At 37.0% G+C, this 26,909-nt stretch overlaps 2 protein-coding genes across 6 annotated transcripts in view; one reads left to right on the top strand and one right to left on the bottom strand.

Moving 5' to 3' along the window:
* LOC106870856 (rRNA N6-adenosine-methyltransferase METTL5) overlaps positions 1 to 19,388 on the bottom strand; it is a 21,723-nt gene extending 2,335 nt beyond the window's left edge. Inside the window, exons 1-7 of one of the 5 annotated variants that reach the window (XM_052969913.1) lie at positions 19,319 to 19,370; positions 18,244 to 18,328; positions 15,440 to 15,553; positions 13,674 to 13,788; positions 11,303 to 11,496; positions 5,420 to 5,502; positions 2,036 to 2,098 (exon numbers count right to left, since the gene is read on the bottom strand). In XM_052969913.1, coding sequence (XP_052825873.1) covers positions 2,063 to 2,098; positions 5,420 to 5,502; positions 11,303 to 11,496; positions 13,674 to 13,788; positions 15,440 to 15,551 — 540 coding nt within the window. In that variant the 5' untranslated portion in view covers positions 15,552 to 15,553; positions 18,244 to 18,328; positions 19,319 to 19,370 and the 3' untranslated portion in view covers positions 2,036 to 2,062. Of the gene's footprint in view, positions 1 to 2,035; positions 2,099 to 5,419; positions 5,503 to 11,302; positions 11,497 to 13,673; positions 13,789 to 15,439; positions 15,554 to 18,243; positions 18,348 to 19,122; positions 19,276 to 19,318 lie in introns of those variants that run through there. The other 4 variants (XM_014917089.2, XM_014917088.2, XM_014917090.2 and 1 more) reach the window with 4 other exon arrangements.
* Positions 19,358 to 26,909, top strand: LOC106870857 (INO80 complex subunit C). The gene is made up of 5 exons (XM_014917092.2): positions 19,358 to 19,668; positions 22,011 to 22,115; positions 23,651 to 23,756; positions 25,821 to 25,888; positions 26,605 to 26,909. The coding sequence occupies exons 1-5, from the start codon at positions 19,558 to 19,560 to the stop codon at positions 26,734 to 26,736; spliced, it is 522 nt and encodes a 173-aa protein (XP_014772578.1). The 5' UTR covers positions 19,358 to 19,557; the 3' UTR covers positions 26,737 to 26,909.

Genomic DNA, 26,909 nt, shown 5'->3' with positions numbered 1-26,909 from the left:
ACTGAGGACTGGTGAAACCGGATGGCAACACCAGGCTCCAATCTAATTTGGCAGAGTTTCTACAGCTGGATGCCCTTCCTAACGCCAACCATATATATATATACACACACATACACACACACACAGATATATATCAAAGAGAAGAGCATTTAGTCATATAAAACTGCCTATTATACATAAACTGGCATTCCATCAGTTATGACAATGAATGTTCCAGTTGATCTGATCAACAAAACAGTCTGCTTGTGAAGTTAATGTGCAAGTGGCTGAGCACTCCACAGACATGCATACCCTTAATGTAGTTCTCAGGGAAGTTCAGTATGACACAGAATGTGACAAGGTTGGCCATCATTTTTGCCAGCTGAGTGGATTGGAGAAGCGTGAAATAAAGAGTCTTGTTCAAAGATGTAACTTGCCACCTGGAATCAAATACCCGATCCACTAAGACATGCACTTTCACACACACATTCTTTCTTTTACTCGTTTCAGTCATTAGACTGCAGCCATACTAGGGCACCAACTTGAAGAATTTTAATTGAATGGATTGATACCAGTATTTGGGTTTTTTAAGCCTGGTTCTTCTTCTATAGGTTTCTTTTGCTGAATTGCTAAGTTACAGCGACATAAACACACCAACACTGGTTGTGGAGAGGTGGCGGGAGAGAAACACACACATATATGGACTTCTTCCAGTTTCCATCTACTAAATTCATTTACAAGGCTTTAATCAGTTCAGGGCTTTAATAGAAGACACTTAGCCAAAGTGACACAATGGAGCTGAACCCAGAACTATGTGACTGGGAAGCAAACGTCTTATCACACAGCCATACCTGCACCATGTGAGAGAGAGAGAGAGAGAGAGAGAGAGAGAGAGAGAGAGAATAGTACAAAAAATTTCAATAAAAATACATATAGATTTCATATCAGTTTTGACAATAACTATTCCAGTTCTTCAATCCACAGACATCAGTCTCCTTCATGTAACCCTCGGGCACAATAACGATGACACTTTGTGACTAGACAGGATCCTTGAATTACACTTCATTCATTTGACTTTTACACAGTTTTCCTCAATCCAATTTCACTGACAAGGCTTGAAGGGACCCAAGGCTATGTTAGAACACCTTCACAGATTTCTGCATAGTTGGACTGAACTTAGGACATCATGATTGTGAAGCAAGTTTCTTAATTATTCAACTATTCCCAACAGCTAGTCATGGTTGAATGGATAAGAATTTTGTTTTAACAACATTCCATGATATGTTGGCATCTTGGGCAATGTAACATCTTCTAGATTAATTCAGGTTGTGTGTGGAATTTGGTGGACAAAATCTGTGACCTGTGTAGATGCCCTTCTTGTTACCAAACCTCACTAGTTTCCAAGTAAGGACTGGACATGTTTCCATGAAAGATTGGAAATGAAGGACGCTGCTTGTATGATGATGACATTTGTTTACAACAGTTATATGATGTCAAGACAAGGAGACATCAACTCACACACACACACACACACACATATATATTAATGTTTGTTTTTATGCTCAGTTGTAATAAAAACAATTTTACATTACTCTGATGGGTTACTCTGTACTTTTGTAGAATTTAAATTTATTATTCTTATACAAGAATGTGGTGTGCATAGACTTCAAAATTTCAACTAGCAGTCTGACTACAATTTGGCTGGCCAAAACTCCAGAGTCACATCCTATATATATACACGTAGGGCGTGGCTGTGTGGTAAGAAGTTTGCTTCCCAACCACATCATTTCAGGTTTAGTCCCACTGCATAACATCTCGGGCAAGTGTCTTCTACTATAGTCTCGGGCCGACCAAAACCTTGTGAATGGATTTGGTAGACAGAAACTGAAAAAAGCCCATCATGTGTATATATATATATATACACATACATACATGTGTGTGTGTGTGTGTGTGTGTATTTGTGTGTCTGTGCTTGACAACCGATCTTGGTATGTTTACATCCCCGTAACTTAGCGGTTCAGCAAAAGAGAACCAATAGAATAAGTACTAGACTTACAAAGAATAAGTCCTAGGGTCGATTTGTTCAACTATAGGTGGTGCTCAGCATGGCCACAGATGACTGAAACAAGTAAAAGAATAAAAGAATATATATGATAGGTTTCTTTCAGATTCCATCTACTAAATCCACTCACAAGGTTTTGGTTAGCCTGAGGCTAGAGTAAAAGACACTTGCCCAAGGTACCATGCAGTGGGACTGCATATGAAACAATAAGAAATATTTGGTAGTATCTGCATTGCACAGACACCGCTATGTTACACACATTGTTGTTAATGCAGTGAACCACTGATGAGATCAAAGGAAACCAATAAATATACAATTCTTTAAAAAAGGGATATAAATAAAGGTACTGATTGAAATAATGTTGGATGTCTTTGGTGCACATCACATTACCACAAGGCAAGTTGTAACTAAATCACCACCCTACATGGATGGTCGAACTGCAAGAAATAGCAGCTACATCGTTCACAGAATTCATACTATAGTTAACACACTACAATATCGAAACCCCGCGTATTGCCTTCTCGTTCTACCTATTCTGTCTCTTCTCTCCTTAATGAATTACTTTAATACCTCCACCCAACCAAACCCACCACAAACCGCCTCCCATTATCCCTACAGTGTCTCAACTTTCAGATCTGCCACTGACCATTTCTTCCAAGTCTCTTCATGTACACACAGTTCCTGGAGACGAGAAATGTAAACCACATCGATCTCACCAATTCTCGGAGTTTTTAGTGAGATAATTAGATAAAGAGAACAGCATATTACCCAAAAAATATTTAAAAAATAATTCCACCATATTTAATTGAACAAGGGAAAAAACTCTCATTCATATTGACAGAGTTTCTTCCCCTGATTAAGCTTGCAAGGGAAATTGATGCTAATATTGCTGATAATGAATCAATGGAGATTCCAAGCCAGTGATGCTCGTACATTTTACGAACACTCCCGCACCATATTTTGCCAAATGCATAAAATAAAAATAGATTATTTTAAACAAAAAAGCTTATTTTGCACAGTGGTTTATTATCCCTATTTTCTTGCACTTCAAAACAGGGGCATGTGCTGGAGCACATGCCCCCTGTTTTGAATTTGCAAGAACTTCTTAACCACACAAAGTTCATATAATGAAACTATTCTGCACCATGGCATATCAATTATTATGTTTTTGCTCACTAATAATGCAATGGCCGATTTATACTCAATTCTTTTTTTTTTTAAGTGTTTAAAATACAAGCATTATACCTTATTTAAATATTTAATTTCTAAGAAAATTTATGAGCCTAACACCCAGTACCCTGATAAGGTACCTACTTGACAGTAGCCACTCATGAGCTTACAACGAAAGAAGCACTATGGCCCAGTTTAAAAACCACTGCTTTCAACAGTTGATAGTCCTCCTGCTAAAAGGAGTAGTGAGATCTCCAAATCACACCCTTCTGTCTTGGAAAAGAAAGAAGAATACAGCGGTACCTTTGGGTTTTGCCAGTGAGAGACTGTTAGGATGATGAGAAGAGGAGTGATATCTAAATAGATTTGTAGATAATTAGTCCAGGGAAACAGAGAGAAGAAACATTAGCATGAGGTAGTGGTTGTAACATATATAGGGCGTGGCTGCATGGTAAGAAGTTTGCTTCCCAACCACATCGTTTCAGGTTCAGTCCCACTGCATGACACCTTGGGCAAATAAGATCGACTGTTTCAGATATTTCTGAGGGTGAGATGAATGCATATAACAGAGGCATTATTTCTATAACCGAATATGCTATATATAGGGAGCTCTATTAACTTTAAGCAAAGATTTTTAGCACACATACATTCATTTAAACCGAATATAATGAGTAACACTACTTCATTGGCTACAAATATACATAAACTCAAACAAAAAAAAGTTAACGATAAATTATTCTGGTCAATCATTGATTTAAACATCTTTTTCATATATTTTTAAATAGCATTCGATTGGCTACACGGAAATTCTCCCTCTTTCTCTCTGACAAGTGGATATATTACCTAATAATGATTATCAATTTTAGATTCCATTTCGAAGAGTAATACATTCGTGAAACAATCGTAAGATATTTTAAACTTTTTAAATAATCATACTTTATATATTTATACAACTATCTATTAATAAAATATTATTTTGGATATATATCTTCTGTGATGATTTTTTTGATGTAATTTTCCTTACTCTTATTTTATAATATATCATCATCATCATCATCGTTTGATAATGGCATGGGTTGGACGGTTTGACTGAGGACTGGTAAGCTAGAGGCTGCACCAGTCCTCAGTCAAACCGTCCAATATAATATATATATTCTTTCTTCTATTCTTTTATTTGTTTGTCATTTGACTGCGGCCATGCTGGAGCACCGCCTTTAGTCGAACAAATTGACCCCGGGACTTTAATAAAATGACTTTATTTTAAATAAATTAAATCAAATTTATATTGACTAGAAAATAATTACAAGTAGCATTTGCCTTTTCTGAACAGCCTTACGAAAGACTTCATAAAGACAAAACCACAAACAGTCATATTCTATTTACTATAAAATTAATTAGTTCATATGTGAGTAGTGTCCCTTTATTATCACGCAATAATTGCTAAAAATTTGAGAATTAAAATTAAATATTATTTTATATATGAGTAGTGTCCCTTTAATATCACGCTAAAATTGATAAATATGCATACATATTTCAGGCAAAATGATAAAAGATCGAGATGTCCGGAGCATTGCTGTACTCAAAAAGACCCGTACTAATAGCAGAAGTGTTAAGACCAGTGCCTCTGGTGGTGTAAAGCACTTGTGGTGGTGCCACGTAAAAGCCACCAGCACACTCTGTAAACTGGTTACTGTTAGGAAGGGCATCTGGGCGTAGAAACCTTGCCAAATCAGACTGGAGTCTTGTGCAGCCCCCGTAGATTGCCAGCTCTGGTCAAACCATACTACCCAGGCCAGCATGGACAACAGACGTTAAATGATGATAATGACACATTGTTTACTATGGAACATATATGCATGGATATGTATGTGTGTGTTTGTTCTTTACAACTACTTGACAACCGGTGTTGGTGTTTACATCCCCGTAACTTAGCGGTTCAGCAAAAGAGAATGATAAAAGTACCAGGCTTTAAAAATAGTACTGGGGTCAATCCATGCGACTAAAAATTCCTCAAGGTGGTGACCCAGCATGGCCGCAGACTAATGACTGGAACAAGTAAAAGATAAAAATTATAAATATTTCTAATTTTCTAATGGCAGTGCCTCAGCTTGGTCACAATTTTGGGCTGGAACAAAGGGACATAATCACAACAAAACACGAGGAAAAAGTGAAAATAGCTAAAACATAAACAAAACAATACCAACTTACTTCCCTTGTACTAGATTTATGAAGAGAGTAGACGGCATCGGTGGCTAACGCTAAACCAGTCTTCAGAAATATCATATCTAATCCTAAAAGAAAGGAAAAGGAAAACGTCAAATTTGTTATTTACCAGAACACTCAATCTTTGGTCTTTTCACATACCACTAACGATCATCTCGCGTTTTCCATCCTAAGCGGGAACTTTTAGTGTTTGCTCAACTGGCTAGAAATAGCAGTCAGCGATTATGTCTCTTTTAAATCACAAACTATCGTCTTAAAAAAGAAAAGAAAAAGAGTTAAGGAAATCCTAGGCAGATTAGGAACAGCTAGAACAACATCATCATCATCGTCATCGCTTAACGTCCGCCTTCCACGCTGGCATGGGTGGGACGGTTTGACAGGAGTCGACCAGGCAGAAGCCTGCACCAGACTTCTGCAACTGGTTTGGCAGGATTTTTACTGCTGGATGCCCTTCCTAACACCAACCACTCAGCAGTGGACTTAATGCTTTTTACACAGCACAAGCGAAGGCAGTTTTGGCAAGGTTTTTACAGTTGGATGCCCTTCCAAATGCCAACCACTTTACAGTGTGGACTGGGTGCTTTTAAGTGGCACCTGCAATGACAGAGTCACCAAGTACTTGCAAGACAAAAAAAAATCTCTTTTGAGAGGGGAGGGGGAATTGGAGGAGGTGATCTTGTGTCAGATGGTGAAAGGTTATAGTGAGACAGAAACAGGTGTCTTACAGTCGAGGAGGTACAAGGTTACCTGGCTGGGTGGGGATAGAGAGAGAAAGCGGTCAGGAAGGAAGACACAAACAGATGCACTGCTGCAAAGGAAATACATGGTTACCGAACCTAAGGGAAGTGCAGGAGAAGGAGAGAGAGAGAGTGGGAGACAGCAGGGCTAGAGATGGCAAAGTGCCAGGCATACTCAAAGGGGATGGAATATAAATGGGATGGTTGAGTAAAGGAAGAGAGAGATATAGATGGTGGTAAGTGCCAGGGCATACTCTTGAGGTTCGAACGTCATAATATAAGTGGCAGGACATTGCTAGGAAGTGTGATTAGAGAGTGTGGAGGGGGTGAGTGGCGAAAACCTGGGTATATATAGAGCTGGCGGTGGAGGGCAACCGGATAGCAATGATACAGAGGAACATGGCCATGAAAACAGGATGGGGGAGTAAGAGGTCAGCATAGTGTATGAAGAAGGAAATGTGAGGAAGAGATGTAGATTGGTTTGTTGGGGTAGGGTGTGTGGAAAGTTTTCTTGTTATGTGTGGGTAGAACACACAGGTTGGGGGTTAACAGATATCAATGATACAGTGAGACAGGGCGTGTGACCTGTTTCAATCATTATATTGCAGTCATGCTGAGGCAGCACCTTGAAGCATTTTAGTCGGGCGAATCAACCCCAGAACTTTTGTTTTTAAGTCTACTACTTATTCTATTGATATCTTTTACCGAACTGCTGAGTTACAAGGACATAAACACACCAGCACCAGTTGTCAAACATAGTGGGGTCAAACACAGACATGAAGACATACATGCATGTATGCAAACATACATGCACATAGGACAGGCTTCTTTCAGTTTCCATCTACCAAATCCACTTGCAAGGCCTTGGTCGGCCTGAGGCTATAATAGAAGACACTTGCCCATGTGCAACTGTGTGGGATTGAACCCAGAACTATGTAGTTGGGAAGCAAGCATCTTACCACACAGCTATGCCTGTACCCTCTCTATTTTGCCTTTTTAGTTGGTCTGATTTGAATCGTGTATTTTATAATAAATGCCAAAACGAATTTCTGTGTGTCAGTGTGTCACACTTTGATCCCCCCCCTCTCTCACTATTCAATAACACTTTTTCTTCTCCTCTTGCTGGGGTGAGAGTAATAGTAAGCATAGAGACGGTGAGGGAAGTAGTAGATTGACAGTTGAGATGGTAATGGGGTGATAGAATGAGCTGTAGTTGTGATAGAGGTGAAAGTGACAGTGGTGGTGGTAGCTGAGGCGGTCAAGGATGACGGTGATAGTAAGGGATGTGAAAGACAGTGGTGATGGTGGTGGAGGGAAGGTGGCGAAGTCAAAGGTATTGATGTTGGTGGCGTCAGAAGTCTGAAGGGTGTGTGTATGGCAGTTGTGGTGGTGATGGTGATGGTTGAAAACAATCAACAGTAAGAGAGAGAGAGAGAAAGAAAGTGGTTAGACAGAAAAAAAATTGTACTGACCCCTAAATGGGAAGACAAAAAATGTTGCTTATCATGGAGCTTTGCAGTAAGTTCCAAGTCAATGTATTATATCATTGTTTTGATGAAAGTTGTTCATTGCTTGAAAAATATTGGTCAAGTTTAATAAAATTTAATAGGCGCAGGAGTGGCTGTGTGGTAAGTAGCTTACTTACCAACCACATGGTTCCGGGTTCAGTCCCACTGCGTGGCATCTTGGGCAAGTGTCTTCTGCTATAGCCTCGGGCCGACCAAAGCCTTGTGAGTGGATTTAGTAGACGGAAACTGAAAGAAGCTTGTCGTATATATGTGTGTGTGTGTGTGTGTGTTTGTGTGTCTGTGTTTGTCCCCCCAACATCGGTTGACAACCGATGCTGGTGTGTTTATGTCCCCATAATCTAGCGGTTCAGCAAAAGAGACTGATATAATAAGTACAGGCTTGCAAAGAATAAGTCCTGGAGTCGATTTGGTCGACTAAAGGCGGTGCTCCAGCATGGCCGCAGTCAAATGACTGAAACAAGTAAAAGAGTATGTACTCAATGCATGAAGTGTCATTATTAGGCTCAAGGCCCAATGAAGAGGCCTCCACAGGAGCTAGCCTGATAGGGCGGCTTTTAAGCTAGTAGGTAATTAAGATTTCCTTCCTCTGATTATCTATTCCTCTTTGATGCTGGGAATGGAACTTGTGTTCTGCTCAATGAAGAAAACTGAAGCAAGTCTGATCATGTAGCACAGGTACAAATTTTCAAACTGAACCTCAACCCTGAACAGAGACACAGGATCAGCTTTGATGACAGTCGACTGCATTAATAATCCAGGATATTCCTTCTTCCCTACTGTATGCCATCAGGTTGACAAGCAACCCTTCTGTGTCAGGGAATTTACATCAGAGAATACAATAGTGGCTTTCTCGTAACCTTCCTTTCATTCATTCATCTTTCATGTTTTACTTGTTGCAGTCATTAGACTGTGGCCATGCTGGGGCACCAACTTAAAGAATTTCTTAGTTAAATGAATCAACCCCTGCACTTAATTTTTTTTTAAGCTTGGTACTTATTCTAGCAGACCCTTTTTTGCTGAACAACTAAGTTGCAGGGAAGTAAACAAACCAACACCGATTGTCAAGCAGTGGGGAGGGACAAACACACACACACACACAAATACATATACAGCAGGCTCATTTCAGTTTCCATCTACCAAATCCATTCACAAGGCTTTGGTTGGCCTTGTGAGAAGATATGTGCCCAAGGTGCCACATAGTGAGACTGAACCCAGAACCATATAGTTAGGAACCACACGGGCACCTATGATTGTTTTTTTTAACACCATATTGTTGGCTGTAAACAATCCAGAAAGAGAGTGAGAGTGAAGAAAAATTAATGCTAGTACCTTACTGATACTTTAAACATAAGTAAAATCTTCCTACTGAAGATGCCTTTAATCATAGGTAAAATCTTCCAACAGACACTTTTATTTTTTCCTTTTTGTTTGCAAGATAAGGTTGAAGGAGTAGTTTCCATAGCCTTCACAGGCAATATGAGGTCAGCAAGATTGAAACTCTTTTACTTGTTTCAGTCATTTGACTGCAGCCATGCTGGAGCACCGCCTTTAGTTGAATCAAATCAACCCCAGGACTTATTCTTTGTAAGCCTAGTACTTATTCTATTGGTCTCTTTAGCCGAACCGCTAAGTTACGGGGATGTAAACACACCAGCATCAGTTGTCAAGCGATGTTGGAGGGACAAACACAGACACACAAACACATACACACACACACACATATATATACATATATATGACGGGCTTCTTTCAGTTTCCGTCTACCAAATCCACTCACAAGGCTTTGGTCATTCCGAGGCTATAGTAGAAGACACTTGCCCAAGGTGCCACGCAGTGGGACTGAACCCAGAACCATGTGGTTAGTAAGCAAGCTACTTATCACACAGCCACTCCTGCGTCTATGTTAACTTTTGCCTAAATTGTTGCAAGGTGCTATTTTCAAGAAAGACATGTGTAGAGAAAGAACTCGATAGGAACTGAAGAGGATAATGAGTAATGTAAGACAGGGTTGGTAAAAGGCAAAAAAGCAAAGTTTTCAACTACTTGGGTGAAATTATAAATTGAAAATGGTTTATCACTGAACTTACCATGAAGCATATTTTTTTTGCAATTTTTTTTCATTGAACATCGAGTGTAGGCACAATAAAAAGTTTGCTTCCCAACCATATGGTTGCAAGTTCAGTCCCACTGCAAGGCACCTTGGGTAAGTGTCTTCTACTCTAGCCCTGAGCTAACCAAAGCCATATGAGTAAATTTTGTAAACAGGAAATGAAAGAAGCCTGTCGTTTTATACACTCACGTGTGTGTATCTGTATACATATCTAAGTATGTGTGTCTTTGTGTTTTTGTCCCCTCCCCCGCTCAACAACTGGTGCTGGTTTGTTTACATCCCTGTAACTTAGCAGTTTGGCAAAACAAGACTGATTAAGTAAGTACCAGGCTTTAAGATGTAAGTTCTGGGGTCAATCTGTTTGACTAAACCCTTCAAGGCAATGCGCCAGCATGGCCACAGCCAATGATTGAAACAAGCAAAAGATAAAAGATAAGACAAAGATCACTGTTTTACTTAATCACAGAATAAAGTGATTGTGTGGAGGCATTAAAGTGACAGTCTGAGGGGCAAAGAGCAGCAGGGTGCCCTAAAACCACATGGTGAAGGACCATTGAGAAGGAAAAGAGACAAGAAAGAGTGGAAAAGCTGGAATGAGCCCAGAACAGTGGTAGAAGACAGAGATGGCTGGAGAGATCATGTTGTGGCCTTATGTGGCACAGAGAAAACTATCTAACTGTATATATATTTTGTCACTGATCCTGTTGATGTCCATTGTCGTCTCAGTATATATATATATATATTGAAAAAAAAAGTCATCAGAATTTTGGAACAACTTCTTTCGTTTATTTTATTCATATATTAGCGCTTTTGTTCGTCTTTCGAACTTGTCAAATATAATTCTGTGAAAATACAGAGATCTTGCTTATTTATATAAAACAGGTGTTTTTTTTGGTTTTGTTTATAACAGAACATTGTTTTTTTTTGGGGGGGGGGGCTTTGGAGATAATGGAAGACGTATAAGCAGATAGATAGATAGACAGGCAGATAAATAGATAGATAGATAGATAGTCAGACATATAGAGAGATGGATGTGGTAAAAGAGAAAGAGAAGGGCCATTGTATTGAAATGGTCTTTTTAAGGAGTGTCAAATACATAAATAAATAAGGGTAAGAACTTGTTTACTACTTATTCTATTCTATATATATACACACACACACACATATACTGAGACGACAACAGACATCAACAGGATCAGTGACAAAATAAGATGTAGATGCTGGAATTGGATCAGGCATGTCCTCAAATGAGATTGAGAAAGTGATTGTGTTGAGGTACTTAAGTGGCAGCTTGAAGAGAAAAGAGCAGCAGGGCACCCTAAAACTACATGGCAAAGAACCATTGAAAAGGAAAGGAGATGAGAAGGATGGAGAAGCTGGAATGTGACCAGGACAGTGACAGGAGACAGTTGGTTGTTAGATCATATTGTGACCTTATATGCCCCATGGCACGGAGAGCACTATCTAACCAATTGAATAATGATTTGTTTACCTTGATTGCGCTTGGTTCCAAATGGCGGGTTCATGATAACAGTATGGAAACTTTTATGAAATCTCGAAGACTGCTGTAGATTAAGTTGTGTAATATCACATTGCACTAAATCGATATTATCAAGTTCATTGCTCAGGATATTTTGTCTACAAACAGCTAATGCATCTTCATCAACATCAAATCCAACACAGTATCTGCAACAAAAGAGACATTGACAAAAATTTAATGCCTTAACAACTAAGATATCAGTTCTTTTGATTTTCTTTTTTTTTTTTTGTTTCTTTTGTGTTTTTTTAACTGTTTCGATGTCCATTTCTCTCTGCTAACATGGTTGAGATGAAGGCTTTTGTTAGAGAAGTTGTTGATGCCTCATAAAAAGCAGTGGTGCTGGTGCCATGTAAAAAACAATGGTGATTGTGTCACGTAAAAACACCCAGTATACTCTGTGTAATGGTTAGCATTACAAAGGGCACCCATCTGGAGAAACCAACCAAGATAAAACTATGGAACCTGATATGGCCCTTGGCCTTACCAGTTCCTGTCAAGCAGTCTAACCCATGCCAGCATGGAAGACAGATGTTAAATGTTGATGATGATAATGAAATTTTCAGTTGCTGAGCCACTGAGTGAGTCCTTATGTGGTGTTCTCTCTGCTAGAAATAGCAACATCTACATGGCCACATAGCCTGTAAGAAGTGACAATCAAATCTCCCTCAAATTACACCCTACCATCTTGAAAAAGGAGGAATAGACTGGATAATGTGATTCTCAATACATTATTCTTGAAAACAAGATCAGATGATCACATCTGGAATGCCTTAGATCATATGTCTACCTGATCTGCGTTGATGTGAGACAACACAACTCAACAACAACAGGAATAAACAAATGCACTGGATATCAGACAGAATACACACGTGCAACCTGTCACATTGCATTCCATGTTGTGAACCACTGTATGTCACAACATGCAATATGGATTAATCAAAGCAGAGCTGGAACTATGAAACACATGTACTGAGGGTATAAGCTTAATGCAGAGTTTCCCAAACTTATTTTGATGTAGAACTTTTGATACATTTCCAAAACTTGCAGAACCTATAACTATATTTTCCAGATAATCACTACCACTCTAATTTTCACAAAACATTAAATGAAAATAAAAATTGATGCAGGAAGAATATTTTATAAATGAGAATGTATACTCTTTTACTCTTTTACTTGTTTCAGTCATTTGACTGCAGCCATGCTGGAGCACTGCCTTTAGTCAAGCAAATCGACCCCAAGACTTATTCCTTGGAAGCCTAGAACTTATTCTATCATTCTCTTTTGCCAAACCGCTAAGTTACGGGGACGTAAACACACCACCATCGGTTGTCAAGCGATGTTGGGGGAAACAAACACAGACATACAAACATATACACACACATACATATATATACATATATACGACGGGCTTCTTTCAGTTTCCGTCTACCAAATCCACTCACAAGGCTTTAGTTGGCCCGAGGCTATAGTAGAAGACACTTGCCCAAGGTGCCACGCAGTGGGAATGAACCCGGAACCGTGTGGTTGGTAAGCAAGCTACTTACCACACAGCTACTCCTGCACCTGTATGTATGCGTATGTCACCAAAAAGTTCCAAAGTGGTGTGTCCTAGAGGACACACAGAGTACAATGCAAGTGACAGTACTGCAAAAGTTAATGAGTGTTTCCTTAGCTTACAGCACTGAATTTGGTCCATAAAAAAAGATGTATGGAGTAAAATTACCCTGATTTCCATTCTTATCATCCACCAATCCAACAGTGGACTTCAAACTAACTGTAGCTATTATTCGAAAGCGAATACAACTTGATAGTATATTCCATGCTTTTGCTAGTTGCTTTAGAAACTGATGTAGTCATCAGTAGATATAGATAATCTTTGAGCTACCCAGCATGTGACAGCTGAAGAACAAGAGAACAATGTGAAATGAAGTGCTTTGGTCAAGGAAATAAAACTTCGCCCAAATATATAATATGTATTAATATAATTAATATATAATATAAAAATATACACACATACCAATTTTATTCAGTTCTTTAAACTTTTAGTATTCAATTTACTCTGTCAAATATAATGGTTACTTATTCCCATTGTTTTGAATTAATTATGTCTTATCTTGAAGTTTCAAAATTTCAGTGCTGTGATTGCATATTCTTAGAATGACATATTTATAACTTAATCTGGAGTAAAATGACTGGGATCGTATTAATCAGCTAATCTTATTTTTCCAAAACTGTCCAATCCATACCAGCATGGAAAACAGACGTTAAATGATGATGATGAGGATGAGGTGGGGCTTATACCTGTTATAAAATCAATATTTACCCAGATCCAAGTTGAGAGCAACCAATGCTTAACATTCCACAGCCACATCCTAAATCAGCAATAGATTTGTCTTCAATGTCATCATAAGTTGAGTGAATCGTCTGTAACATACAGGCTGTAAGATAAAAACACAGCAATCTCAGATAATTAAAAGATCAAAGGAGGAAGATGAGGGAAGGGGATGATAAATTATTAAGTTGATTCTAAAAAGTATTAAGACTAAATGCAAACATAACCATCGGGTTGAGAATTTTACCTCTAAATTATATGGCTTTAGATTCAATCTCACTGTGCAGCACCTTGGGTAAGTGTCTTCTATTACATCTCTAAGGCACTAACTAATACCTTACCAAGTAATTTGGTAATGGAAATTGAAAGATACCCGTCATGTATGTGTGTGTGTGTGTGCATGCGTGTGTGTGTGTGTGCACTCATTCAGTTGTTCATTTGTTTTTAGATGATTTTTTTTTTCAAACAAGCATCAGTTAGATCATCATTATCATTATTTTATGTCCATCTTCCATGCTGGCATGGGTTGGATGGCTTGACAGGAACTGCACCAGGTTCCATAGTCTGTTTTGGCTTGGTTTCTACAGCCAAATGTCCTTCCTATTGCCAACCACTTCACAAAGTGTACCGGGTGCTTTTGACATTACACCTTCACCAGTGCTTTTTACATGGCACCAGTATTATTGAGTCATAGCTTCATAGCCTGATGCCTTTTCTGTCACTAACCTTTATTTATTTTTGAAGTAAGAGATCTATTTCACACATTTTTGGAGGTGCAAAGTGAGCAAGCAATTTTTTGACAAAAGTGATAAGAACACTGCTTGCAGTGAGTAGCTTTTGTAGACTCCAAATGTTAACAAACATGCAGACACACATACACATATATAAGATGGCTTCGTTTAGCTTTTATTTACCAAATTCATTCATTGGATTTGGTTGTCTACAATCTATAGTAGAAGACAGTTTATTACCTCCAAGGATCTTTCCGAGCATTTTAGATCTATCTCCGGTGTGTTCTTAGTGTTTATTGCTCTTACACATCTGTCACAAAGTCTACTTTCTCTGTTAATTTTCATGTGATTCCACTGCACCTCTAGCATATCCATAGTTTGCACTGGATACACAGTATAAAATTATTACCTACATCTTTTCTGCATATTGAACAAAGCCATTTCTTGATGGGATAAACATACCATTTTGAATCTTATTAGAATTTTGATCTTTTCTAAGTTAACTTTAAAGCTCTTTGATTTTAGGTTTTACTTCCATGCATCAAATATCTTTTCTAATTCTACTACAGATTCAGCTATAAGAACAAGATCATCAGCATCAAGGAGTTTCTATGGGCAACCAGTCTCAAACTTACCAGTTATGACCTGGAGTACAATAATAAATAGGAGGGGATGGAGAGCCAAGCTCTGGTGAACTCCAACCTGCACATTAAATTCCATCACTGTATTCGTTAATTCTCACCTCACTGAAAGCATCCCTGTACATAGCTTGGACAGTTGTCACTAGCCATTCATCTGCTCCTAGCTTCTGTAACAACTACCAGGTCAGGGAATGATGACCCTTTCAAAGGCTTTCTCCAGATCAATGAAGGTCCCAAAAGGGTGAAAGGCAAAGTTGACCTCAGGAGAATTTGAACACAGAATGTTAAGACAAACAAAATGCCACTAAGTATTTTACCCAACGTGCTAACAATTCTGCCACCTCACCACCTTTCTTTTAAGAATATCAGTAACAACAATATTTACCTGCAATATGAGGTGGAGTCGAGTATTGTTCCAGTAGAATCTTGGGCTTTTCAAATCCCTCCACATCTTGTAGGTAACTCTCGATTTGTTTAAGTTTTACTGTCCGAGGCATGTCTAGAAATGAAACATTGTAAAATTGTAAGTAAAGGCACAAGCATAGCTGTGTGGTAAGAAGTTTGCATTTCAGCCACATGGTTTTGAGTTCAATTCCACTGCAAGGCACTTTGGGCAAATGTCTTCAACTACAGCCTGGGGTGACCAAAGCCTTATGAGTGGAAACTGAAAGAAGCTTGGTGTGTATACATGTGTGTGTGTCTTTGTGTCTGTGTTTGTCCCTACCACCAATAGACAACTAGTGTTGGTTTGTTTACACCCCCATAACTTAGCAATTTGGCAAAAGAGACCAATAGAATAAGTACTTAAAAACAAGTTCTGGGATTGATTCATGCAAGTAAAAACCCTTCAAGGTAGTGCCCCAGCATGGTCACAGTCAAATTTTAAAACAAAGCATTCCTTCAATGATTTACCTACTATGAGATGACTGATTCAATTACTTGACTTCTTCTCTTATCAATGAATGATCAATATTATTGCCCTATGGAAGGGGCTAGTGGGGCTTAGATTCTATTCTGGCAACACTTACAAGAGTTGAATTTAAGACTGTAACCAATGGAGCACTTGTTAATTTTAATGCTGCCACTACTTACAGCAGAAGGCTTGGTCATTGAGGGGTTTTAAATATAGACACAGTACAGAACAGCTACAAAGCATTCAAAAGTCATTGAACTAAGGAGATACTAAATATGTTTAGAAAAGTATTGTGATGTGTGTATGTTGTTGTTGTTGTAGTTATTGCTGTTTAACCCCAGGAAAGCACTGATCTAACAAACATATCAGTAAGCAAGACCATTTGTTTTTCAAACTGATTATCAAGGACTCATTATCTACCTAATGTGTGCTTCCTTTATAAAATGAGTGAAATTTAAAGGACATTTGATTATTACTTCTAGTTCCTCATGTGTGTCTATAGTTGTTGTTTAATTCCAGATCGCACATGATTGAGTAGATCTATGATCCAAGAAATTCCTGCCATGACTATCCTACTTTGTTCCTGTTAAGTCCTACTGTACTCCAGATTATGTTATCCAGTCCACTCTGCTGAGTGGTTGGTGTTAGGAAGAGCATCCAGCTATAAAAACCCTGCAAAAACAGCCATAGAAGTCTGGTGCTGGCTTCTGCCTGGTCGGCTCCTGTCAAACTGTCCCACCCATGCCAGCATGGAAGGTGGACGTTAAATGATAATGATGATGATGAATATGCCCTTTTTTTCTCAAGATAGTATGTGTGATTCTAAGGAAATTTGGTTGTTACATCTAACAGCTTGAGTGACCACATTAAAGCTCCTTCATTGATTTGTGTATACAAGTTTATGTAGACAGCAGTTGAAAATCCACTCTCAGTGACTTGTTCAATTCATAAAAATCCATAAATTTATAACCAGAAATACATACCACAATTCTTGACATAAAGATACACCAGCCTTGAAGATGCACCCCAATTTTGGCTTTAAAATTTGGTAAAGGACAATAAACATAAAAACAAGGTATGAGAACTTTCACTAGATGTTTTGTAAATGTCTTTGTAACACACAGATCCTGTTGATCACTTGGAGTCTAAATTCTTCTTTTACTTACACTACCGAAACACACTGAGTTTAGCATAGATAACTCTCTTCTGAGATTAAAACTGGCATATGAAAACAGGTAATCTTTATCCACTACACACAGTAAATTTTCAAGACATATTTTTAAAAGAAAGAGTATCCTTGAAACCGAGAAATACAATAATAGAAAAAAAAACTGATACACAATTTTATTTCTCAATCAGGTGAAGTAGAATTGAATTGTAGTGGTGTTGAGTGGCAATGTTTTTCATTTCCAAAGATTTGAATCAAATGAAATACAAACTAGAGGTTCAAACCCTGTTACAAACTGTGCAAAATCACTAGCCTCTTTCTTTCTTATCAAGTCCACAGTAGTGATGTGCGGTTTGGTGGAGCTACAAAGTGAATGGACCTTTCTTGGGCCCTTCAATACAGTTATTTCAGAAAGCAGGAGAGAGTGGTGGGGACAGACAGACAGAGACAACAAGAGAAGTGAGGAAATGACTCCAATACTAGACCAGTACTTTATTTAATGACCCCCAAACAACAGAAAAGACTTCAGTGGGATTTGAACTCAAAGTGCACAAAGCTGGAACAAATATTCTTTTCTACTCTAGGCACAAGGCCCGAAATTTTTTGGAGAGGGGGCCAGTCGATTAGATCGACCCCAGTATGCAACTGATACTTAATTTATCGACCCCGAAAAGGATGAAAGGCAAATTCGATCTTGGCAGAATTTGAACTCAGAACAAAAAGACACGAAATACTGCTAAGCAGTTCGCCTGTCGTGCTAATGTTTCTGCCAGCTCACCGCCATAAAGCTGGAACAAATATTGTATGGCATGCTGACACTCTAATGACTGCCGATTAGCTGTCTATACCACTAATAATTTGCTGACTTGATACAAGAGAAAACCCAACCAGTATGGAGAAATCATATGAAGTCATGCCAAAGCCACGAACAGTCATAGTCGTGACAACTGACTGCAGATAACAAAATACCAATCAATACTATACTGTCTGTATGACAGGTAATTTATTGAGTTAATCTAAGTGGTAATGGTTCTGTTATTAGTTCAAGGATGTATTTTATAGGAATATATGAGTTTGTATTTGATGGAAATTACTGGAAATATCATACCTGTTTGTACGATACTTCATGTATTACATTTCTCTTGTGATGAACACCATAACTCAGAAATCAAGATAGCTATATTCATTCTTAGCTAGAAATGGAAAGAAATTCTGTATTTTTAATTATTAGCATAAGAAAATCTTGTAACTTAATCATAACATTTATTACTGGTTTTTTTATGCTGGCAAAGTATCCTAACTTCACAGAGGAATTGACTGCAGTACGTCTAAATGATCTCCAGAAAAATGTAATCTTTGAGGGGATTTGAACTTAGAATATAGAAGTCCAAACTAAATATTCTTTTCAACTCTAGGCACAAGGCCCGAAATTTTTTGGGAGGGGGCCAGTCGATTAGATCGACTCTAGTACGCAACTGATACTTAATTTGTCGACTACCGAAAGGATGAAGGGAAAAGTCGACCTCGGCGGAATTTGAACTCAGAACGTAAAGACAGGCGAAGCCCAAACTAAATATTGTCCTGCGCTCAACCGCTTCTAGCTTTTATTCATTTTGTTTTTTTTTTACATGAATCTCTACGTGATCAAGCGACTAGCTATTAATAGCAGTCAACTCTCCCTTTGATTTACACTCTACCGCCTTAAAGAAAAAGGAGACACTGACTAATAATATACAATACATGAAATACTCGGAAAGTCAGTATAACAGCTTGGGTGCCTTTCATCATAGGCCTACCCGATCAGAGCTGACTTCAAGCAAAGGAATTCTAAATTTCGTTAGGGTAGTTAAATTGACTAAGAGCTGTTTTTTATGAGGTCATTAACAACTATATCATTTCTCAAATATTAATGTTTCGGGGATTCTTTTTTTAATTTATCAACCTAAAAATGTTTAACCAGAATGAATGAACATATTTCTTAAATTACTTGAGAACTTCAGGAGTGCTCGAGGTAGATACACTTATTTACAGTTTAGTATAACAAAATATGACGGTTGAGGATATATTTCAAGAATAATATTTTAAGTAACACAATGTCAATTATTCTTCGAATAAACAAAGGAGCAATTGATGCTAATCACAGGAGGAAATAAATATTCAATTAAAAATATAACATTGTTTACATCTGAGACATCGTAGCAGGTTCAGTTATTTGATTAGAAGTAGCTTTGCTTCAAAGCAAAAAATGTAAGTTTCGTAAACTAAGTCAATCCTTTTAGTGAATTTAATTTCAGCTATTATTCAATTAAAATATTTTATATTAATATATTTAGTGACGTTTCGTTTTATTCTGTCAGTTATGGCAATTTTAAATTGATAAAATTAACTTGTTACATCAAAGCAAACAATATCAATATTAAAAATGGCGACAATCGGCAAAAGTCCATCGAAACGGAAATCAACAAAATTAAAAAGTTCCACAGGCAGTTCTTTGGGTGCCCCTCCAGCATCGAAAAAGAAGAAATCGAATCCTGTAAGTTTGAATAACATGCTAATTTCTATTTAAAATTTCAAATTGAAAAGCTTTTCTTTTCATTTTAATTCATTTAAAGGCTACCGGTTGACAGAATCCTTATAGCATTAAACAAAATGCTTGCGGCATTTAGTTGCATTTATGCTTTGAATTTAAATCATATCTAGGTCGATTAAAATTGCTATAAAGCTTTCTAGGTATGAGTGGAATTGTTATAGAGGACATAGATATTTTTCATTGTTGTTATAAACATGGCCTATTTTTTTTTATCTGTTTATATGCCCCCTTCATGTTGGTATGAAGTTTGGGACCTATAAGAGAGTTGGAATCAGTTAAGTCAGGACAAGCTGACATAAGGTGTGAGTAGACAGGATATCAAACGACAAACTTAAGGTTCAGTACTTTGTACTCTGTAATTAGGACTGTGTTGATTCCTTGGCTAAGTCTACATAGATCTAAGTACATACCAGAAGTGGTATTAGTTTATCACTGTAGGTAGCTGCTGCACCAAACACCATAGGTGTTGGCTTGCAGTATTGAGTTGAGTTCTTCCACTGCAAAAGGCTGTGATCGTTCATGATTTTCTCCAAAGAAGCAATTATCTTTAATCCACTCAGCCTTAGAGAAGCTGGAGCACCAGCTCTGTGTCCTTCAGGTTTGGGAATGATTAGCTTATATAGTCTACATAATGGAAACAGGCTATTTTAGTTCTTTGTGTATGAAAAACTAAGAAATACAGATCAGTATACCTCGTTGTTTTTGAATGGTTTAGAGACACAGTAACACAGGTCCCTGTCCGATTTTTCATTGGCACTAGACTATACTGGTCTGTATCCCTTTTCTTAGACAATAAGTTGCATGTATATAACTTTTTGTGACATAACCACTATATCTTTGACACTCATTACATCTATTAGTGATCTTGACTGTATCAGTTTGCTCTCCCTTTATATTTTATTGCAGACTTGTTTATATTTGATCTCAAAGAAAGTGGAAGTAACCAGTTCAGTTGAGCACTAAAATAAATGCATTACAATAATTCAGCTTCTTGCTTTTAGGTTTAAGTCACATTCTTCCCCTTGCAATCCTAGGTTTTTTCATTTAATTTTTTTCTCTCTGTTAGATTTTTACGTTAATAATTATTGAAACAATTTATAAATTTAATTCTCTTTATTACATTGCTATCAAATTATAAAAAAAAAAACCAGTTGTATTTCAATGGTTCGTAAAACTCACCTTTGATTCAATACCCAAATACATTGTTGTGAAGGCCAAAAGCATCATCAAACGTAAAAAAAAAAGTGGGTAATAATGAAATCATGACAACATAGCTTTCATTAATTTATATTTCAGACGATATATATGTGTGTGTATAGAGTATTAGAAGTGTACAGATATTGGATATTGAGAAAAGAGGAGGTCACCAGAATTTTGGAAAAAGAATTTTTTTATTTAGTTATACTCCTAGATTATTTTAGTGAAATTCTCACTGATATATTCAATTGTTTGAAATTCTTTCCTAAAAACTAAGTTCCTCCTGTTTGAGAATCCCTTGATCTACATCTTTAATCTTCCCAGGATCAATAAAATGAATATTGGTTTCAAATTTTGGTACAAGGCCAGCTACTTTGGGGGAGGGGGAAGTCAGTTACATCAACCCTAGTGTTCAACTGGTACTTATTTTATTGATCCAGAAAGGGATGAAAGGCAAAGATGACTTTGGCAGAACTTGAACTCAGAGCATAAAGTTGGATGAAATGTTACCAAGCATTTTGCCCAGTGTGCTAATGGTTCTGCCAGCCTGCCACCTTCAAGAATAAAATAAATATTATTAACATATTAGAAGTGATTCAACTATACATGTTTCCCTTCAATATTTGTTCCTGAACTTCAATATAAAAAATCCATATTTCAGTTTAGCAAAGATAACAGAGGCAACTGAGACAGCAGTAGATTGGAACAGATGTTTTACAGTGGTACCTCACTGTTTCATCTCTGATGCCAATTCTGGGGGTATTGTCTTCCAAGATATAATTGTTTACACCATTTCTGATAGTTATTTTTACCAACATTGTACTTATTTTACAGCCTCAAAACTATGATAGATAAAGTGTATCTAGGTGGGATAGAATGTATAGGAATATAACAAAATACAAAATATTTTGTTTAATACTTTACTGTTTCTGTTATATCCATGAACAAGAATTAAAAAAGAATGAAAATAAAATTTACATTTGCTTCTAGATTATTTTGATAAAATAATCTTCCCTAAAATATTCTATTTGTTCTACTGCCTGTCTTGAAATATTCACCTTTTTTTGTATTTTATTTTCAACTAACAGATTCCTCCTCTTCCGCCAATAGAAAATGAAGAACTGGAAGATCCAAATATGACAACAACAGAATATGTTGAGAGAATTCCAATTTTTAAAGATCCTAATTTTGTGGTATATATTTTTAGCTTTAAGAGATTTGCATTATTTCATAATATTCACTTGTTTGATGGTGTTGTTATTCTTTATAAACTCCCGTATAAGGTAGAATAGAGAAACAGACCTGCTAACAGGATTTGAACCATGAATCCATCACTTCATTGAGTTGTTTCATTGATAGCAATAATAATAGCCATGAAAATAATGATGATTAAAAAGAAGCTGTTTCTACATATTTTACAAACTTAGCAATATTAGTTTCTGTCTGACCAACTCATCAATGTAAAGCTTGCTTCTGTTTAACCATTATCAAGCTAGTTTCTATAATTTAAATAGAAATGACCTGAGAGAAATAACTAAGAGTGGCCAATAGCATGTATTTGAACAACACAGGCATATCAAATACCATAAAACATAATTCTTGATTTATCAAAATTATCTTCACTTCTGTATCAAATAACAACAAAGACCAGCTCCATTTAAGAAGTAGAGATGATCTCAAGAATCAAGAATTTTCCAAAACTGACATGATACTAAAGACAAAGACAGGATTATGATCTGAAGAGGGCAGCCAAGGATGTTTGTTTCTGCTTCAGTAGCCTTTATCAATATGACAATTGTCCAAACTTTATCTCCAGTAACCATGAGACTTAGACTTATACATAAAAGAGTAGGACACATTTATGGCTTAGGTAATTTGCATAATTTAAATAAAAATGAGCTGAGAAAAATAACTCAGTGGCCAGAGGCAATTAATTCAGCAATGTTAGTTTTTATGTCTGACCAACTCATTAATATAAAACTAGTTTCTGTTTAATTAGCTCAGCATTATCAAGCTAATTTCTACATCTGTTTTGCCAACTGAACAGTGTCAAACTAGAGAGGTTTTTTTTTTTTTTGTGTGTGTGTTCGATCAAATCATCTGTGCAAAACTAGCTTCACATTATTGAGTTAATCAGATATAGAAACTAGCTTGATAATACTGAGCTAGCTGAACAGAACTGTTTCTGGCTGACCAACTCAGCAATGCTAGCTAGTGTCTGTTCCTGTTCAACTAATTCAGCGATGCAAAGTCATTTTGTGTGTGTTTAACAAAATTTCTGTGAAAAAACAAAAAAAAAAGTGGTTAGAAGCTTGCTTCCCAACCACATGGTTCTGGGTTCAGTCTCACTATGTGGCACCTTGGGCAAATGTCTTCTACTATAGTCTCGAGCCAACCAAAGCCTTGTGAGTGAATTTGGTAGACAGAAACTGAAAGAATCTCATTGCACACACACACACACATATATATATATATATGTGTGTGTGTGTGTCTGTGTTTGTCCCCCAACTGTCGTTTGACAACCATTGTTGGTGTGTTTAGATCTCCATAACTTAGCAGTTCAGCAAAAGAAACCGATACAATAAGTCCTGGGGTTGACTTGTTTGACTAAAGACAGTGCTCCAGCATGGCTACAGTCAAATGACTGAAACAAGTAAAAGAAAGAAAGTAAAAGACTACATGTATCTCCCGAATCCTTACACATTTTCCTACATTGACTCTATTTAAGCATTCTACAAAAGGAGCAGCTGGTGCCAAGAAAAGAGGATGGAAAAACCTGAAACAAATAGTAGCATCTGAGCGAGCTGTACAATGGCCAGTCAGTGCTGTCACTTGTAAGTCTTTATCACATCACACTGTTTATCTGAATGTTAACAAAAGAAAATCATCTTAGACATTTGTTTTTATCATTGATACCTATGTATTGAGAATAGCTAATCACTGAAATTAGATATTCCAATATTAATATAAGTTTACCCTGAATTAATCATCATTGTTGTCATCATCATCACCATCTTCACCGCCACCTCCTCCTCCTTCTGTTGGTCAATTTGTGCCATCAGAGTGTCCCTGTTGAATAAGGACAAACTCTTTTAGGTTTGGTGTCATTATGAACTGGCAAGATTGTTGGCATGCTGGACAAAATACTTCGTGGCATTTTGTCTGTCTTTACATTCTGAGTTCAAATTTCTCCGAGGTCAACTTTCATCTTTTCAGGGTTGATGAAAGCCACTCATCTGATTCGCATAAAGTTACTCACAGAAGTGTTCCAGCCTCTGACCCGCAATTGTGTTGTCTCCTCTCCCTCTGCCTTTTCTTCTGCAACTGTAATGGCCTTTGCTCTTTTGGGACTGACTCATTTCCTCCTCAGACAGGCATTCCTGACCCACTCATCTCTCATCAGCTATGCTGTGTCCAACCCTACCAGGCCCCACACTAATCACTATGCCTAGTCATTTCCAGATCATTGAACCCTTGGAATTCCCTCCTTGCTCATGTCTTTCCAAAAGGTGTTGACTTGCAAAGGTTCAATAGGAACATTAATGATATTGATTTTATTGTTCTAAGTGGGTTTGAAAAGATTATGGGCACTGGCCCCAGTACATACAAAGGAAGGTTCCAAGACACAGTTACTTGGTTAAATTGGGTTAGTGCAGGCATGGCTGTGTGGTAAAAAGTTTGTTTCCTAACCATATGGCTTTAGGTTCAGTCCCACTGCATGGCACCATGGGCAAGTATCTTCTACTATAGCCCTAGGCTGACCAAAGCCTTGTGAGTGATTTTGGTAGACATAAATTGCAAGAAGCCCATCGTGTGTGTGTTACTGTCACCTTGCCTTGACTTCATGGTAGTTGTAAACAAACGTCACTGTCATGCAAACAGTGACCTTTGTTTCCAATCTTTGAAGATGCGTCTCATGATGGGGACATATTAACCTTACTTGGGAATATGAGGGTTCGTAACAAGAAGAGCATCCAACTGTAGAAAATTCACTTTGATAAATTATATCTGACCCATGCAAGGATGGAAAAGTGGATGTTCAACTATGATGGGTTCTGTAAATTTACAACTTTACCTTTCATTGTTGAAGCAAAAGATTTCTTTTTATAGCTTCAAACAGTGAAATGAAAGTAATGTCAGCTTTCAGTTAAAGCAATTATTCCATGGAAGAACCATTTTAGCCATTTAAGGACACACAAATACTGTTATATTCACTTTCAGTCTATTTCTTGAAATGTCAAAATCTTCATTAACCTGGCTACTGATAAAATTTCACTCTATTAAACCAGATAACTTAATATTTTGATAGTGTTTGAGCTCATAAGTTTCAATCAATAATCCAAAATGTTAACCTCTAATTCCTCTTGCATCAATGAAATTATTAACACTGTGTAACAAATTTTTCTTTTTTTTTTTTAATCTTTGGTCAATAAGTGTTATTTCTTATTTGCTTCTATCTAGAAATCAAGGGAAATGACTACTCCCTTCAAACTTTTCTTTTGTTACCTGGACATCAATGTTTTGAAATTGACCTGTTTTCCTTCACATTTCAAACAGATTCAGTGCTGAGTTGCTGAATCAGAAATAACGTTACAACAAATATTCTGTGCAATACCACAGATTTACTTGTCAGTTGCTTGACCTTAACCAGTTGAGCATCTCTGATCATGAGTATGAGTAGAGGGGGGAGCATCATAACCAAGTGTTGAGAGGGATTCTTTAGAGTTTGAATAAATGTAACAAGAGCATAGTTTGAAGGAAATATTAGCCATTTTTCATGCTTTATAGGGGTAAGCAGATAGGAAATAACAGTTGTTACGCAAGGACAAAAAGCATGTTACACTGTAATTTAATAGTTCTTTAGTGAAAATTTTCCACCTTACTGTTACTATTTTCAGACAGTAGCATAGAGGGACCACCATCATTCAAACCTGCAAAAAAATATTCAGATATATCTGGTCTACATGTAAGTACAATTCAAAAACAAAATTTGTTTCCTATTTGTTTGTGTTAATATCAACTGTGAGAATTTGGCATTTAAATATATACATATGTAATAAATGAATAATGATTTCTTTCATTGATAAGTCACAAGTTTTGTTCCCCATACATAACTGGTACTAATTTTATCCTAAGTTAAGGATGAAATGAAAGATGAGCTGACTTAATGTTGTCAGGCCTTTATTTTAGCTATTGCTTTTGTCATGCCAGCATGGAAAGTGGACGTTAAATAATGATGATAATCCTATGTAATTTAATACTAAATATGGAGTGCAAGAACAAAGAGAACAACAAATTGAATCTATTTGTATTACAGTGAATTAGAAAAAAATTTCTTACTGTAAATATGTTGTGCTTTGCTTTCTATTGGTTAAACTGAGTAGTAGGAGCAGTTTTCATAACCTTTACAGATCTACTTGGATTGGAAAGATAACTGAGAGAGCATACTAGAGTTAATATTTAGTTTGATCTTTGGGTTGGTGGTCCCACGATAACCAACCTGAGCACTGCTGAAGAATTTTATCTCTGCATAGGGATTCAAAGAAAAATAGATTTCTGATGCAGGATTGATGTGAACATAGCATTGCTGCTAGAAAAATATCTCAATAGCAGCTGTTGTAGTAAACTATACAGCCTTTCATTTACTAAGATCAATAATTAACATAATTTTTTTCATTTCAGTCTGATTACAGAGATCCACAAAGCAAGTTACGATATCATAATGTCAAAGAATTCTCTCAACTACGAATGCTTCCCAGTGATTTAGTTACTGCATATTTAGCTTTACGCAAAGCTAATGCACCAGTTCCATGAAGAATCCATTTGTTTTACAACACATTCACCTTCATTCATGTCCTCATTATGTATGTACATCACAAACTCTGCAACATCTGTATGAAAATTCTGATCACTTATAGATGTTACAAGTTTGATTTTTCTTTTTGTTATTTATTTTTTTGATGATGATAATAAATTTTTATAACATA

The sequence above is a fragment of the Octopus bimaculoides genome, chromosome 1 (genome assembly GCF_001194135.2).
Source record: "Octopus bimaculoides isolate UCB-OBI-ISO-001 chromosome 1, ASM119413v2, whole genome shotgun sequence".
NCBI lineage: Eukaryota > Metazoa > Mollusca > Cephalopoda > Octopoda > Octopodidae > Octopus > Octopus bimaculoides.
This window is presented reverse-complemented; position numbering and strand designations above follow the sequence as displayed.